The sequence below is a fragment of the Peromyscus californicus genome, unplaced genomic scaffold (genome assembly GCF_007827085.1).
Source record: "Peromyscus californicus insignis strain IS unplaced genomic scaffold, ASM782708v3 Scaffold_4__1_contigs__length_199733344, whole genome shotgun sequence".
Taxonomy (NCBI): Eukaryota; Metazoa; Chordata; class Mammalia; order Rodentia; family Cricetidae; genus Peromyscus; species Peromyscus californicus.
Genome location: NW_026294562.1, coordinates 72791319 through 72809776, shown reverse-complemented (window position 1 = coordinate 72809776; position 18458 = coordinate 72791319). Strand labels below are relative to the sequence as shown.

Genomic DNA, 18458 nt, shown 5'->3' with positions numbered 1-18458 from the left:
CTGCCTATGCCTGAATGCTGGGATTAAAGGCGTGCACCATCACACCTACCCACCCCCACTCCCCACCCCCGCCAAGCAATTCTTATTTAAAGAGGTAAGATGGCAATCACAGGACTTTGTATTGATTGTTTTAGAGAGAGAAGCATGGTGAAGGATAAACACCAGACAAAGTAGAAGAGATGACTGATAGGGCTGTCTCCTGGGACAAAAGTACCTGCAAGAAGAGGAAAATTAAATATAGAAAGCTAGGGAGAAGGAACCCAGAAAGCATCCAGGGCCAACTAGAAGGCCCAACATGGATGAGCAGGGCAGAGGGACATACAGGAGGATGAGCCCACACTTGGTGCTGCCAGGGGCACAGTCTAGTCTGACTTGACAGAGGATAAAACGGTGTCTTAAGTATAAAGCATAGGCCAAGTCACATCAAAAAATATTTGACCATTTTTAACCTACAAAAAACCAATTTCATTTGGCACAACCTATCTGTTGGCTTGGCCAGCTAATTTTATAACTAAAACATTAAAAAACAAAACAAAAAAAACTATGATAATCTATGAGGCACTGACAATCTAATTAAAACTTTTATTGGAACAGGACTAGAAAAAGGAGGACCATAACCCCCCCCCAAGAGACAATAAAGACAATTATTTGTGAATATGGCAGTGAATTTTCTTTAATCAAAGACAACCATGACAAATCCATTAACTATCAAAAGCTACATTTTACTGAAAACAATCTTCATCTTTAAAAACATTTAATCATACATATATACAATATATGCTGCTTTCCTCTCAGGATTTCATTATTGCCTTCAGTTCTAAAAAAGAAAATGAAATAAAAGATAGCTGGTTAACGGCTGACCCAGTATACACATACATGCAATCTAGTGACTAGCCCCTTGTCAGTGAGGAGGACCAGGTTAAGCCACTGTGCTCGGATAGTTCCCTTTCCTTCAAGATAGTCTGACAGAGGTAAGCTATCTTGAAACAAAAGAAGTTCCGTTAATTGAAATAGACACTGAGGTTATATAAAGTACTTTAAAAGCTCATTTTAGTTCTCAAAATGAGAGAAAATTGAAGCTAAAAAACTATTAAGTTCTTTTATAGACAGACTTACAGATAAAATAAATGTGTACTAAAATGAAATGGCTCCACAAGGTTTTAAATTGAGGGGCAGGGCCAACAGATTCAAGGTCATTTCCATCCACTGCTATCTCCAGTACAGAATACCACATCATTCACTACGATTTCAAAATCTTCCCCTCTGTAAGAAATGTTTTTTTCCCTAGCATTATTCATTTCAGAAATGTCCGTTTACGAGCATCCCTCGAAGGTCACTGGAGCCTTATCTTCCTTTTCTGCTTTGTGTCCATTAAATAAAGACATCTAACAGAGCAGCGAACGACGCCGGGGAGGATTACATATCACTCATCCACGGTTAGGTGAAAACAGACTGATAGAATTCTCCTGCACTGCTCTTTCATCTACAGACCTTAAGAACACCAAAGCAAGGAATCCTGAGGGACAGCCACCAGCAGCAGCCTGCCTCCTGCCTTCCTTACCAGTTACAGTTCTAGGAATGGGACACTAGAGGGAGGCAAACCCCAAACTTCACGGGAATGAGGAACTACTATAGCTTGGGTTGCCTAATAAAATTTTAACACAACCGTGTGGCTGTCATGTAGGAAATGTTACCTTCAGCTGGCATCAGGCACTTAGTCGCTGCTGGCTCTGACTCAGAGAGATCACAGGCTCAGAAATCTCAAAGGTCTTCACAATCTCCTGGTCGGAAACAGGAACATTCAGGCAGTGGGTTTATAGCAGACGAAGTCACAGTCAGAACTGCACTGCAGGGTCTTACCTCCCAGTCACGGTAACTCAGGGCTATAATGCCTTGACTCCTAATTTGCGTGTTTTGTTCAATTCCCTCATTTTCTTCGTTAATCACTGGCTCTGTTTGAAAGACAAAGTTTTCAAGCATCATCAATCAGAACAGGTAACTTTATAGGAGTGAAGTTTGTCCTGAGAAGAGACTTGTATGTACTTCCCAGAATGCCATGCGTACCTGTGCACTAGCCATTCAGCTAAACCCTAGTGAGCCCCATATGAAACTGAGAACATGTATCAAGTAACTGCAATCAAAGTCCTAAATGCTCCACCCACGACTTTAGAGGGGCAAGACTAACAGGTAAGCATGAAATAGCCCAGAAACTCAAGGGAGGGCGCTGGCATCACGGACGAGTGGTTGGAAAGAAGGAAACCACACACAGGACTCCAATTACAAACACTACTAAAATCTATCACAGTTTATCACTTTGTTAATCTTTACATCAGACAGTGAATTAATGATATCAATCCATCAGTTTTAAACCACGCTCATATTTTCAGTTAACCAGGAAAGGTACACTATTTGAATTTTTGTTTATATAAATCTTATTAAAATTGGGAACTTATTAGACATGGTGGCACCTGCTTTTAATCCCAATATCTAGGAGATGGAGACAAGTGGCGCTCTTTGGGCTCAAAGCCAGCATGTTCTACATAGAGAATTCCAGGTTAGCCAGGGATACATAGTCAGACTGTCTCCATCACAGAATTTCTATGGTTTAAAATAACAACAAAAGCAGGCGTGGCGGCACAAACCTTTAATCCCTGCACTCGGGAGACAGAGGCAGGTGGATCTCTGTGAGTTAAAGGTCAGCCTGGTCTACAGATCAAGTTCCTAAACAGCCAGAGCTCTATATTGACAGAGTGTGTCTCCAAAAAGAAATCAAAACCAAAACAAAACAGAAGCTTGTAATTCTAGCACTAAGAAGACTGAGGCAGGAAGATTGAGAGTTTAAGGCCAGTCTGTACTACATAGCAAATTCCAGGCTAGACTGGGCCATAGAGCAAGACTATCTCAAAAAACAAAACAAAAAAAACCCCACTTACATTTACTCAAATAAAATACATTTCATAAACTCCTTAATATTTTTTTAAAACTAACTTCTATAAACATAGTGTAATTTACCTATTATTGGTAGTCGGTCTTGGTCAAGTCTTATTCTTGCAAAACCATCCTAAAACAAAAACATGGTTTGAAACAAACACCAAAATCTAATGCATGAAAACACTTAGAAAAATCTGTACTTCGGACAGTCAAAATTTACCCAAACTTACAGACAAAACTTTTCTCACATCTTTCTTCAAAAAAGATTATTGCTCAGGTTTCAAATGAACTTTTACTGGACAGATTCCACATTGACTTTATTATTATTACTACATTGATTCTTTTTTTGGAATGGAGTGGCACTATGGTACACAGATGGAAGGCAGAGGACAACTTGTGAAAGTTGGTTCTCTCATTCCACCGGGTGCATCCTGGGGATCAAACTCAGGTGAGACTTGGCAAGAGTTTTTACCCACTGTGCCAACTCATCAGCCCTCAATCCTAGAAACTCTAAGGAACAACCGTCTTGTTCTTTAACGATTTATGCATATCCTGTCATATACCTTCCACATTTTATTACACACAATTCTATCCTTGGGACCACTGGCAAACATGCCTTTGTTGTTTGAGAAAGTACTTGGATAAATATAAGCTTCTGTCGGGCTGGAGAGATGGCTCAGTAGTTAAGAGCACCAACTGCTCTTCCAGAGGTCCTGAGTTCAATTCCCAGCAACCACATGGTGGCTCACAACCACTTGTAATGAAATCTGGTGCCCTCTTCTGGCCTGCAGGGACACATGCAGGCAGAATACTGTATACATAATAAATAAATAAATCTTTAAAAAAAAAAAAATATAAGCTTCTGTCTAAATTTAAAAAGCCAAATTCATCTTCCATGTTTAGGAATGCAACATGATGTAAGACTCGAGTCTTAATTCAAACATCTATGGTACATTGATAGGGTTTTGTTTGACTAGTTTTAAAATTTTTCACATTTAATCAGCTATAAAACTACTATAAAGCCCTCCCATAGACCCTTTATTCATATTCCCCAGCTGTTTGGCCACATTTACTTGACTGCTTTCTATATTATCACATGAGAGATGAGGGTGACTGCTAGGACTGTCTCCTTCTGCTTCTTCAGGGTCTGTGTCTTGAGAATAAGCTTATTTTTATATAACACGAAAACCTCAGGAAATGTACCATACTGTAATAATTCCATATAGTTATACCATTATACTTGGAACTAGAAGTGTTTCGAATTTGGGACTGTTTGCATAGATACAATGCGGTGTCTTGGAGATGGGAGCTGATCTACACATGAAATTCATTTATGCTCCATATATACCTCACACTGCCTGAAGGTCACTTTATGCTCTATTTTTAATGGGCCTGCTTTTCAGTTGTGACCAATCATATGCAGTAGCTGTGAAATTTTCCAATTATGTTCTCATGTTTCAAGTTTTGGAGCATTTCAGATTTGTATTTTTTTTTTTTGGTTTTTTTTCGAGACAGGGTTTCTCTGTGTAGCTTTGCGCCTTTCCTGGAACTCACTTGGTAGCCCAGACTGGCCTCGAACTCACAGAGATCCGCCTGGCTCTGCCTCCCGAGTGCTGGGATTAAAGGCGTGCGCCACCACCGCCCGGCTCAGATTTGTATTTTTAAAAACTAAAGGCAAGCCATAAATTTTAGTTCACCTAACACACCAATTAATGTTCTGTTATAATGGACAAATACCTTTATCAGCTTGTGATTTTTAAAAACTAAAGGCAAGCCATAAATTTTCGTTTACCTAACATACCAATCAATGTTCTGCTATAATGGACAAATACCTTTATCAGCTGTGTATCATTTTTAAAACATGTAAAAGATGTTAGAGAAATCTAAAACCTTACCCGTATAATGAAGGAAACATGAAAGATGTTTTCCACTGTACGGGGGAAAGAATGTGGATCAACCACAAAATCAAAAAAGGACATTGGAGTATCAGCTATAGAAGAAAAAAAAAAAAGAAAAAAGAATAATCTTCAAAACACAAAAAATTATTTTTGTTTCACAACAAGCTCTATGCCCTAACATTCACCAAAGACAAGAAGGAACACACAAGCCTCCTGCTGTGGGGAGTAAACTCTTGTGAAGGTCAGTTTGGCATTTCTATTAAAATGGAGATGCTCACTGACCTGGCTGCCTTCCAAAGAGCCCTCCTCAGGAATGATGGCCTAAACATGCCAGTTACACAAAGACTTTCACCTCAGCAGTTTGTACAACAGGAAAATGCAACAAAGAGCCTTTCCAGTGATAAGGGTCATTAACTTTATTTATGATAGAGCCATACCATGGGAATCCCTGCAAATAAGGAAAAGCTGGATGATATAGAAGAATGTCTACAGGGCAAAGTCATAGTGCAGAAAGTGCGTATCATGATTAGCTTGGGAAAAAAAAAGGGAAACGAAAGTAACCTCCAAACCAAACAACAACAGCATTCATATTACATGACATAAACAGAAAAACCATGAAAACAGGCACCTCATGTTTGACAAGTGACCCTCATGGAAACAGGAGGGAGGGAGATGATACTTTTACTTTATGGGGGCTGGAGACACGGCTCAGAGATTAAGAACACTGGCTGCGCCGGGCGGTGGTGACGAACGCCTTTAATCCCAGCACTCGGGAGGCAGAGCCACACGGATGGGTATCTGTGAGTTCGAGGCCAGCCTGGTCTACAGAGTGAAATCCAGGACAGGCACCAAAACTACACAGAGAAACCCTGTCTCGAAAAACCAAAAAAAAAAAAAAAAATGAACACTGACTGCTCTTAAAGAGGACCAAGGTTTGGTTCCAGCACTCATAAGATGCAGTCTCCAGTTCTAGAGGACCTGACACCCTCTTCTGGCCTCTGAGGGCACTGCATGCACCTGGTACACTTATATCTAAGCCCACAATCATTCATACACATAAATCTGCCTAAAAAAAAACTTAGGGGCTAGAAAGATGGCTTAGCAGTTAAGAGTCACTGTTGCTCTTCTAGAGGACCAGGGTTGGATTCCCAACACCCATGTGGCTGCTCACAACCGCCTGTAACTCCAGCTCCAGAAGATCCAATACCCTCTCTGGCCTCCTGAGGCACCAGGCATGTATGTCATATACAGACACACAGGCAGACAAAACAACCATATACATAAAATAAAATAATAAATAATTTAAAAAAAAGAATGGTTTAAAAAAATAAGTTACTTTATCAACATCCTCATGTGAGGTACTAGGGGAAAAGATTCATTAAATACATATGACAAAAATAGAATCAAAATGAGACAGATGTTATGTCTTATGCCTGTAATTCCAGCACTCTGGAGGCTAAGGCAGGGAGACTGCCATGAGTTTAAGGCCAGCCAAGAGTATGCTGAGCTAGCTCCAGGCCAGCCTGGGCAATAGACTACTTTAAAAGAAAGGAGGAGGAGGAGAATCACAATTAACTCAAATATATGCCACTGAAATGCCTTCTAAATAAAATAACCTTGCAGGAAGTGGCCCGCCCGATACACACAATGGCTGCACCTTTTAATGTGGTGCCATACTCACGGTCTTCTCTAAAGTATGTCTGCAACAATCCCAAGATCCTCTCTACTTCTTTTTCAGTTGCTTCTTGATGAGACTCTTCCATGCATTTCAACTGGGAACGAAAGCCATCGTCACGCCCACTCACCCTCATGTCAGTTACTAACCTTTCTCTCTCTGCTGCACATCCCAACTTCAGAGTTTCACTTGGGCCTGCTAGTTTTTAACATGTCTTAAAATTTAGTTTAAAAAAAGTTATCTCACTTCAGTAATATTCTTATATTCTTATTATAGAAGGGTGACATTACCAAACTGCTACCTCAACTGTCTTAAAACACAAAGTCACAACACAGTAGCTCTTGACTGGACTTGATCTTGCTCCACCCATAGGGGACACCTGCCAATATTGGAGACATTCTTGGTTATAGCAGGGGTGGGCAGTGCTATTAGCATCTAGTCAGCAGAGGGCTGACTTCCAACGCCCAGGACAATTCCCTCACAATAAAAATGACCCAGCCCTACATGCTGAGGGCACTAAGGGTGAGAAGCTCTGGTTTAGGAGAACTGAGTAAAACCACAGAAAATGAGTTAAAAGTGGTCAATCCAACAAAACACTGAGACATTTTAAATAAAATATCTAAATGACTAGAACCTGACTCTAGACCCTAACACTTAGATACTTACAACTTTTTTTTTTTTTTTTAAAGTGGAGTCAGGGTGCTATTATGTAGCTCTGGCTGGCCTGACCTAGAACTTGCTAAGTAAGTCACGCTGGCCTCCAACTCCCAGAGCCCCACCTGGGTTAAAGCTCTGCACCACCACGCCCAACTGCATGTATTTAAGCATAGGTTAGTCTAAAAAGCAGTATCTGAAAAGCAAACCTGAGCAGGCATTGCCCGCTGCTCTTCTATCATGCGAGGTTGTCTCGGACGATCAGTTCGCGGCTTTGGCACAGGGAATTCTCCATGTATTGAACCCAACCTAAGGAAATAGGCTTTCATGTCTTTACTGTTTCCTTTATAAACAACCCCATTCCAATGACTAAAGCAGTTGGTGTAGCATAGTCAAATTCAGACCAGGCATCAGTGAGGAGACTTAGACTGTGACATCTTCTCTGCTCCATCTGTGTTCCTACAAGAACTCCTTACGCTTTGTCAATCAGATATTCTCTCATGCTTTCCTGGTGCTCTGGGCAGCAGTAAAGCCACTGAATGCACCTGTGGAATCTTTCCAACTAGCCTCTTACCTGTCACACAAAGGCGACTTTTAAGATCAGAAAGGTGAGTACATGGGTCTAGGTATGTCTGAGTAGCAGTTCACAGCTGAGGACTACTGAGCACCCCTATCATGATGGGGTCTTTTCTTTTAAGGCTCTATTCTCAACAAAAACAAACAAACAAAAAATTCAACCAACAACAACCAAAACTAACCCTAATACAGCCTTAAGCTGAAGTAATATATGTATCATGCAGAGTTCAAGGCCCCTAGAATCTAGTTCCATTTGCTCGTTATACTTGAGATAAAAGGATATCGTATAGATGGGATGAGATTAATCTGCATATCATCTCAATGTGATAGCTCCTATAATATACTGCTATGAGAGCCTTTTGGCAGAAATATCTACCCAAACACAGAAGGGATCTGGTTGGGAAAACTGATCATTTACTGGTATTCCCTCTGGAAAAGTTACTGGAGGCATCCAGGTTGGGACCAAGGGGTAAGTAGAGTTCACCAGAAATATGAGGGGAAGGACGTCAGTGGGTGAGGGAACACAGTATGCAGACAGAGTTGTAAACACTGCATGTGGCTAGAAACTGAGCTGGGTGATGCCAAAGGCTAAGACTTTCCCTTCAGATGCCAGGACTCAAGACCTATTAGCACTAAACAAAACACAGACTTGGATTTTATCACATCATTAAGAAAAAGGTGATCTTTATACAATAGTTCTGGGCATCTGAGTTGCCAGAAGGCATGTTATAGATGCCTGGGCCAGGACACAGCCCTGCTACAACCCAAGCTCCAAAGCTGTCTAACACAGACTCTACCAATCTCAGGCTTAAAGGAATTTGAGACCAGTAGCCTGGAGCTATGGGAAGGAAGGACTCGAACACATTGGACAGCTACCCCAGGGAAAAGACCTACCAGGAAAGAAAGGCTAGACACTTGAAGGCTGTCTTTAAAGAAGCAGCAAGAGCCATCCCTGGTTTTGCCAGAGCCGGGACTAGATTAGCCACCGTCATTTCCTAAATTGAGACAATGAACTGGGCAAGTGAGTGATCATGCAAAGGATGCTGGAATAAATGGCCCTGACATAAACTGCCATAATCTCAACATACCCTCAGTAGGAGCCTTCATCCTCCAGCACGGTAACAAACTCAGGGGTAATAAACAATCAGAAACACGCCGCAGACCTCAAACCCCTGAGCTAGGCAGCAAACAAGCAGAGAGCACCATGGTAGGGTCCTGCCCCACGGCCTCCCTGCTAAGGGGGACAGAGACCCGTTGATTCCAGTTACGTTTACGTTTACGGCCATCTGTCCAAGTGTAGCCAGTCCCTGAACAATGGCTTCATGACTGTGACCTCTTTTACTACTTTACTATCTTTGTCCCTACAATAAAAAACAACTTAAGGTTTACAAATGGCTGGTCTGTTGGATTTTGAAAATAATCTTACAGAAAGTGGAATGTATGGGTTTTATTAAAGGTGTTTTCTGCTGTTTTGCCTGATATTTTCCAGGAATCATAGACAATTAATTCCAAATCAGTTCTATCTTCATCACGGATGAATTCTTCAGCTTCTAGTGGATTTACACCCATATGTGTCAGCTACAGAAAAAAAAAATGAAGAAAAAGAGTCAGTTAAACTACAGGCAACCATTCACCAAATTTAATAAACAGGCCAGAGGGAGAGCCTATTTTCATACTGGCTCAACTTCTTATTACAAAGATAATCTTACATATAAATTCCTATTCAAAAGTACCTTTCATTGTGAGAAAATATTCCTCAATATACTTAGAAGAACATTTGGTGAAGACAGTGAGATGATTTAGCTTAATAGTTCTCAACCAGGGTGATTTGCCCCTAGGGGGTCTTTTGGCAATATAAAACATTTTCGAGTCAGTAACTGACATGCTGTGGCACCTAGTGGGTAGAAGCCAGAGAAACTGTCCGACAGCGCACAGTAGAAGCATTCAATACAGAGATGTACCCAGCCCAAATTATCACTGGTGCTGAGGCCGAGAAACCCATTCCTTTCCATCCCAGCCTAAGGGGCTTGAGAATGGCAGGCATTAAGCTCATAGGGGCCTACTGGAGCACAAGCAGCTCCATCGGGAGCAAAAACTATACTAGCAGGGAAACTGAAGACCCCACACGAAGCACTCCAGTACGGAACCGGAAGTTCAGATGGCTCTGAGATCCCAGTGACTGGTCAACTTCCTAGAAGGGATCTCAGTATACCCAGAGAGCAGTAACACACAAGAAGAGATTTCTAACAGTCTCTCTTCCTGAGGAGACTTGGCAACGAGTCAAACAATTCTCTTGTCTCTCTTTTACAGAAGTGTATTATTAGAGCCAGGTGTAGTGGGTATTATATTTGTTTCTTAGGAAAGAGCATGTTTATTGTACGAGGCTGCGATATGCCTAAAAGTTCTTAAGTTAAAGTAGCAGTAGTATATATAAACAATAATTAGAAAGCCCTCAAAGCAGCCAGACTTTGAAGGGAAAAAGCAGCAAGCATCTGCTCAGAGTGGGCAACTGGCTCTCCTCCATTCTTCTGCCATCCAGTCCAAAGGGCCTTACTATGTAGGCCTGGCTGGCCTGGAACCAGATGTGAGGCTGGCTAGAACTCAGAGATCCACCTGTCTCTGCCACCCTTGGAGAGCTGGGATTAAAGGCAAGGGCCACCACACCCAGCCTTTTCCTTAGTGTCGTATTTGTGATGTTATACTTGGAAAGGCTTCCCCAACCAGACGGCTTTAAGACTAACTTATTGTGATGTTATTTAAAGGTTAAAGCATAACCTATTTTTTATTTTAAAAATACTTATCATGTGCACACTAGTCAGCATTTCCAAAATACACTGTACTTCACCATTTTTATTTTAAGAAAACATTAAAACTTAATATTGGGTATTAAATCAAGGGCTCATGCATGCTATAAGAGCTATACTATTAAACTACACCTCCACGCCCCTTTTTCTGCAATTTTTATTTTAAGAGAGGGCCTCTCTATTATAACTCAGTCTTGCAATCCTCCTGCTTCAAGTTCCCAAGTAGCTGGGATTACAGGTGTGTCCTAGCACACACCGCTTAAGGCATCCTAATAACCATTTAAGCATAAAAACACTGTCCAAAATTCAGTGTTTAGCTGGGTGTGGTAACACATGCCTTTAATCCCAGCATGCAGAAGGCAGAGGCAGGCAGATCTCTGTGAGTTCCAGGTCTGTCTGGTTTACACAGTGAGTTCCAACACAGCCAGGACTACATAGAGACCCTGTCTCAAAAATAAACAAACAAAACACCAGAGACTCTATCCAGAGACTCTATTCTTTTTTTTTTTTTTGGACACATCCATGAGAAAAGTTTTAAAATTTCAGGTACCAACTATTCAAGCTTGTTAAGAGGCAAAGGTGGGTAAATTTAAAACTAAATTAAATACAAAACCACCATCCTATTTATATGGTTCTAAAATCTTTTCCAAGACAGAGTATGTCCACACAATAAGGCCCCCCTCTGCAGTGTGAGCTCTGGTCCAGCCTAGGACAGATGACCCAGAATGACCTAGACACTTCTGAAGTAACTGAGGAAGTGGCCATTAATAAACAACCAGAGCACCCGGAGTCTTAGAAGAGGGAGCCAAGAGGTTTCAAATGGCTCAAAGCCCCCACCCTAAATCCCTCCACACAGCTCAACTTTGATCTGTTCATTTCCTAAAACCTCCTTGGAGGACTCTGAGACCAAAAAAAAAAAAGAATAAAAAGGAAACAAAGTAAAACCCATCTGCAAAGTGATATAAGCAGGTAGATAATTGCATAAGGAGATATTTTCAAGAAGCACTTAATTAAAATTTCGCAGCTTGGAACTTACTAGAGTTTCCACGTATCTTAACATATCAAATGAGCTCAGGTCAGAGCGCAGCTGTTTGGCTTTCTCTTTGCCCAGGTCTGAAGCCAGAACAAGAAACTGGGCATCTAGAACTGCTTCTCTTGCTCGTGAGACTGTAGAGCAAGAAATACATGTTAAGAAACACACACAATCCACAGATATTCCCCCAAATTTCCAAGCACCTATTAGTACCCTTCCACTGGGCCAAAATAAGCCTCAGTAGACTGGAAGCGGACCCATGGACTTCTAAAAACCAGTTCCCTCCCCACCTTACTAAAATCTCAATCACTGCTAACCAGTCTTCCTTAAAGCTTACTCTCTAGTTTTCATATTCCTGGTCACTGAACCAGAATCTTAATTTTTTTTTCTTTTAGATGTATTTATGTATATGAGTGTTTTGCCTACATGTATGTACTGCAGCATGTGTGAGCCTGATGCCCATGGGGATCAGAAGTGGTCAACATATCCTCTGGAACTGGAGTTATGGACAGTCATGAGCCGACACATCTTCTGCCAACCCAGGTCTTTGGCAGGAGCAGCCAGTGCTTTTAACTGCTGAGCCATCTCTCCAGACCCCATGAACCACAATCTCTTATTAACTCCAGTATAACAAAACTTCTGTCGTGCGTAACACCTATCTCTTTGACTAACACATTCTTTGTTGTTGTTGTTTTGAGACAGGGTTTCCCTGGGTAGCCCTGGCTGTCCTCAGACTTAGAGATCCACCTGCCTTTGCTTGGGATTAAAGGCATGCACCACCACTGCCTGGCGACTAACATTTTCTAATCACCACCCTCATCTGAACTGATGTAACTCAAATGGAATGTCCACTACAGGTGGGGAGACAAGATACCAAGTCTACGGTGGTGAAAAATCATTCAACTGAAGAACACAGAAGAGCGAAGGATGCTGGGTTTAACAGCCCCTATCCTATGGGTCCCAGAGAATTTGAAATAGTCGTCTAGAAAAACTCTAATGTAAATCAAGATAAACCAACCCTGACAGATTCAAACAGAAATGCCCAGCATGCCCCTCAAGACCACTTTCATTTGAGGCACTGAGTTCCTTAATAATCCTCACAAAAATAGCAAATATACGTCTACGGAACTTGCTGGCTCTGGCTTCTGTTTTTATCCATCACTTTTCTTCAAAGAAGGCAAGATTCTAATCACTTCAAGAGTCACTACAAGGCTGGGCAGTCATGGTGCACGCCTTTAATCCCAGCACTCTGGAGACAGAGGCAGGTGGATCTCTGTGAGTTCGAGGCCAGCCTGGTCTACAAAGTGAGTTCTAGGACAGCCAGAGCTGTAACACAGAGAAACCCCTGTCTTGAAAAACCAAAAAACTGCCAGGCGGTGGTGGCACACGCCTTTAGTCCCAGCACTCGGGAGACAGAGCCAGGTGGATCTCTATGAGTTCGAGGCCAGCCTGGTCTACAGAGTGAGTTCCAGGACAGGCACCAAAACTACACAGAGAAACCCTGTCTCAAAAAACCAAAAAAAAAAAAAGAAAGAAAAAGAAAAAGGAAAAATAAACAAATAGTCACGGCAGAAGTGGCAGTAAGAGAAAGGGGAAGCAGATGCTGGCTGCTGGACTCTCATCTACACACCCCTTGCCCAACATCCCCCGCAGCCACCGCTAGGAAAGCGCAAACATCCTGTCTAGCTAAGAACAAGTTCTCTATAGAAGTAAAACAGGTGTAACAGCCATGGATGCCAAGCAGAGAAAGCCTTGAGGCCCAGTTAAGTGAATAATTTTGTCTTCTGCTTTAAACATGGGCAGTAACCGAGGGAGGTGACATGTGGATGAAGTCAGTCAGATGTACAGCAGACAGCAGGGGAGTAAATAAGCCATTACCAGGAGGGAACTGTGAGTCAAGGCTAGGGACGGGAGAGAAAGCTTACCAGTGGAGAAGGGGTCTACTCCAGGGAAAAGTTCTGGAGGTGATTCCATGTGGAGACCCAGAAGGGGAACTGTAAGGGAGGCCATGGCCAGAGCAAGGAAGAAGGCACCACACACTGAGGTAATACTGAAACAACCAGGCAGACCAGGCAACCAGAAGTAAATGGGCCTCAGGAACGTGAAGAATGGTGGTCAGCAGGGAACAAGACAATCCTATGTCACTGCAGCTGCCCCTTTCTGTTCCCAGGGCAGTGAGAGAGGGCTAAAGAGGACATGGTCTGCGTAGCTGTCCTGGGGCACCTCCACCTCCATCACTGGACAACGGCCAAAGCGGTTACCACTACAACCACGCCACTGCTTGTAATTCAAACCAAGATTGTAGTTGAAAACTCCACGTTCGCGGGCTGGAGAGGAGGTTCAGCAGCTAACACACAGAGTACTGCTCTTCCAGAGGCCCTGAGCTTGGTTCCCAACATCCGTGTCAGGCAACTCATAACCCCCACACCCTCCTTATAACTCCAGCTCCAGGGGAGAATCTGCTGCCCTCTCTGGCCACCACAGAAACCGCACTGGTGTGCACAAATCCACATACCCTCGGAATTGACAACAAACAAAAAACAACTCCCAGGAGGCAGACTGCAACACCCTAAAGTGCATGCTTCTCCCCGACTGCCTCCCACCACATACAATGAGTGTACTTGTAGACATGACCACCTCCACTAGGTTACAGGTGGATGAACAGCTAAGAGGGCAGAGATGAGAAGGCCGGGAAAAGAACCAGGATGTCTGAGGCTAGCTGCACTCTTCTCTAATTCATCTACTCAGTAAATGGAACACACATATAAAGCTCTCAAATTCGGATCGGCAAAAGAATCATAGGAAGAGACTTCTTTTCTTGTTCGTTGGTTTTGGTTTCTGAGACAGGGTTTCTCTGTGTAGCCCTGGCTGGCCTCGAACTCACAGGGATCCGCCTGCCTCTGTCTTCTGAAAGTGCTGGGATTCAAGGCATGTGCCACCACCTCCAGAGTGCTGGACCCAACTCATGGAAAAGGCTTCTTAATACAGACTGTATGACTCCTCCCAACTCCCAGAAAGTCATGAAGAACCCTTAAGTATATGCTGAGCCAAACGGTAAATACACAGTGAAAGTAATATTGTTGCTAAAATGGAAAAGGTTCTGGGCCTGTTGGGTGCACTAAAGGGGAATCGTGGAATGACAATAATTTGTTTCTATAAAAGTAATTCAAAAAAAAAAAAAAAAAAAAAAAAGAAATTAGCCGGGCGGTGGTGGCGCACGCCTTTAATCCCAGCACTCGGGAGGCAGAGCCAGGCGGATCTCTGTGAGTTCGAGGCCAGCCTGGACTACCAAGTGAGTTCCAGGAAAGGCGCAAAGCTACACAGAGAAACCCTGTCTCGAAAAACCAAAAAAAAAAAAAAAAAAAAAAAAAAAAAAGTAATTCAATGAGTATAAGCTACGACAACATATTTTAAAAAATCACCAATTACCTTCATTGAACAGAGTGTTGGCCTCTTCAAGGACCTCTGTTAATTTGTCACCAGCATTCAGTATGTCCTCCCGGTTTTCTATTTAAAAGAATACAAACAGAGAATTGTGCTCACCCTTCACTAACCAGTAGCTGACAACTGTCACTTACAGCAGTGACGCCAAGTCCCACCCCTACTTCCTGGGTAATTATTTAAAATGTCTTATCTTTTTAACCAAGTTGTACAGAAAGAGGTAATGCTTACTGTTTCAAGCAACTTGAAGTATTGTGTGTTGTTCACAAGGCCAGGAGGACAACTTAGGTGTCTTTCCCTCAGCTCACCATCACCGTTGCCTTTTCAGACAGGCTCTCACTAACCTGGAACTAGCCCAGTAAGCTAGGCGAGCTGACAAGGGGACCCAGGGGCTCTGCTTCCCCGGAGCTGAGGATACAAGTTTGCACCACTAGTTCGACATTTTTTGGTGGGTTCTGGGGCTCTAACTCAGGTCATCACGCTTCCAAGAGAAGCACTTGCCTATTCAGTCATCTCCCGAGCCCTCCAACTTGAACTTTTAACAGGAAAGCCTTGCTCCCTTTAACCTTAATCAAACGGGCCGACTTTTCCGCTCCCCCATACAGGGGCTGGATTAGGAAGCGGTTGTCAAATTTAGCAAGCAACAGGGTCACCTGAAGAACCACGCAACAAACGCATGGTCCTACCCCGCATTTCTGATACAGTGAATCCGAGATGGGTAAGGAAACGTGTATTTTAACAATCCCGAGGGACTCCGTAGCTCAGGCGACCACTCTGGATTCAACAACAACAACAAAAAGCACCTGGGGCTTATTCCGCTTGTCTTCCCTACTGCCCGGCTGAGCTCAAGCAAGTCACCACCAGATCTGACCTCCCCCGTTTCCAACCAGCAACAGGGCACCTGCCTGCCCGGCGCCAAGGTCGTGTAGGGTACACTGAGTAAACAAACGAAGGCGCGCAGCCACGAGCCCGCGCCGACCGGCCTGCGCCCACACCTCCCGCCGCCCTCCCGGGCCACGGAACGCCGCCGGCCCGCGCAGCCCCAAAGCGCCACCTTACGTTGGACGGAGTTGATGAGAGCGCGGTACTGATGGCGGATCTGGCGGCACAGGCCCTGGTCGTACTCGGCCTCCAAGCAGGCCGGGTCTATCATCTCGTCCCCGGAATCAGACGGCTCGGTGTCCTCCAAGCTCGGGCGCTCCGCTGCCTCCCTGCGCTCTGGCGCAGCGCCGCGGCGGGCCAGCGGGGACCGCGAGCGGGAACGGGAGCGGGTGCGATCCCGGTGCGGGTCGCGACCCCGGCCCCGGCCCTCGGACCGGCGGCCGCTACTATCCCCAGACATCGCGCCAATTCGCCTTGCAACTTCGGAGCGGCGGAAGTTCGCGCCAGAAACTGAAACCCCCCGCTGGGCTCGAGCGCCGGCTCCCGGCGCAACGCAGCTCCCCGGCTTGCGCGCGAGCGCACAGCGACCCCTCTGGTGGGAGGTCGGAGGCGGGGCTGGCTGTGATTGTGCCTGGCAGCGGCTCTCTTTGAGGTCCCTTGACATTGCTGTGGCTATCATCATTTACCGCACAGTGCAAGCCAGAAACTTGGGACCTTGGCTCCCTGATCCCAGTGCCCACCCCACATTAACCATGCATCTTTCCAGAGTTCCTTTGGCGACTCTGACCTTGGGGAGGACACAACAGAGTTCCTTGACTATCTGTCTCATAGTAAATTGTTAACTATCCTTCTAAATATCTACATCACAGCGACATGTTCACAGCTGATTCTCCAACTACAAATACCCTATAACAGGTCTGAGAAAGATAATCATATTCAATGTGGTTTCAAAGATATGTGTATGCATTTCACTCCACATAATTGTGTGTTCATGCACTGTGCATAGGTGCACATGCATAAGTGTGCATCTGCAAGTGTAGACCAAAGGTTGGCTTCAGAGGTCTTCCTCCATCACTCTTCACATTTTTTTAGATTTTTTTATGTGTATAAGTGCTTTGTTCACATGAATGTCGTGTACCAAATGCATTCAGTGCCCTCAGATGTCAGAATAGGACATCCAGACCTCCCCTGGAGTTAAGGAGGATGTGAGCTGCCTTGTGGATGGTAGCAACGGAACCCTAGTCCTCCGCAAGAGCAACAAGAGCTCTTAACCTCTGAATCATCTCTCTAGCCCCACTCTCCATATAGTTTACCATAGGTATTTCTAGCTGAACCTTGAACTCATAGTTTTGACAAGACTTAGCTAGCCAGCAAGTCCTTGTTGTAGAATATTAAGATGTATTACATTTGTTTAGGCTGTGGAACATTTGTTTAATCATGCAAAGATGTATTGCATTCTTTTATGTTGCATTTGTTTAATTCTGTGAAGCTGTGTTTCACTTTGCCTGTCTAAAACACCTGGTTGGTCTAGTAAAGAGCGGAACGGCCAATAACGAGGCAGGAGAAAGGATAGGAGGGGCTGACAGGCAGAGAGAATAAATAGGAGAAAAAGAGAGATTGGGAAGCAAGAGAGATCAAGGAGCCAGAAAAGAAGGGGCTAGATACCCAGCCACATAGCCAGCCACAGATTAGGAGTGAAAGTAAGATTACAGAAGTAAGAAAAGGAAAAAGCCCAGAGACAAAAGGTAGACAGGATAATTTAAGTTAAGAAAAGCTGGCTATAGGGGCTGGAGAGATGGCTGAGAGGTTAAGAGCACCGACTGCTCTTCCAGAGGTCCTGAGTTCAATTCCCAGTACCCACATGGTGGCTCATAACCATCTGTAATGAGATCTGGCACCCTCTTCTGTACATAATAAATAAATAAATAGGTAGATAGATAGATAGATAGATAGATAGATAGATAGATAGATAGATAGATAGATAGAAAGAAAAGCTGGCTAGAAACAAGCCAAACTAAGGCTGGACATTTATAAGAAAGAAGAAGTCTCCATGTAGGCCAGATGGTGATGGCATTCACCTTTAATCCCAGCCCTGGGGAGGCAGAGGCAGGTGGATCTCTGTGAGTTTGAGGCCAGCCTGGTCTACAGAACTAGTTCCAGAACAGCTAGGACTGTTACACAGAGAAACACTGTCTTGAAAACCAAAAAAAAAAAAAGAAGTCTCCTTGTGTGGTTTATTTGGGAGCGGAGTGGCAGGCCCCCCAAAGAGCAAAAGACTAAGAGTAAAAAAACAAAAAACAACCACACGTCCTAGGGATTTTCCTGTCCCCACCTCTACTGCACTAGGATTATATATCCACACTACCAAGTACCAGCTTTTATGCCGCATTAGGAATCCTGAGGTCATGTCCTCTCTGCCTCCCTTCCTCCTTCCCTCCCTCCCTTCCTCTCAACATAGGGTTTCCTGCAGCTCAGACTGGCCTCAAACTGTGCAGCTAAAGATAATGCAGAGCTCTTGATCCTCCTGAATCTAACTACCTCCCAAGGGCTGAGTGGATTTTGAA

At 43.9% G+C, this 18458-nt stretch overlaps 1 protein-coding gene across 1 annotated transcript; it reads right to left on the bottom strand.

Moving 5' to 3' along the window:
* Positions 1–655: 655 nt before the first annotated feature.
* Nsmce4a (NSE4 homolog A, SMC5-SMC6 complex component) lies at positions 656–16467 on the bottom strand. The gene is made up of 11 exons (XM_052713367.1): positions 16072–16467; positions 15001–15078; positions 11575–11705; positions 9161–9312; positions 7368–7467; positions 6511–6601; positions 4827–4921; positions 3013–3061; positions 1861–1952; positions 1695–1781; positions 656–817 (listed from the first exon to the last, which is right to left on the bottom strand). Exons 1-10 carry the CDS (start codon positions 16352–16354, stop codon positions 1707–1709), a joined length of 1146 nt encoding a protein of 381 aa, XP_052569327.1. The 5' UTR covers positions 16355–16467; the 3' UTR covers positions 656–817; positions 1695–1706.
* Between the last annotated feature and the right edge of the window lie 1991 nt (positions 16468–18458).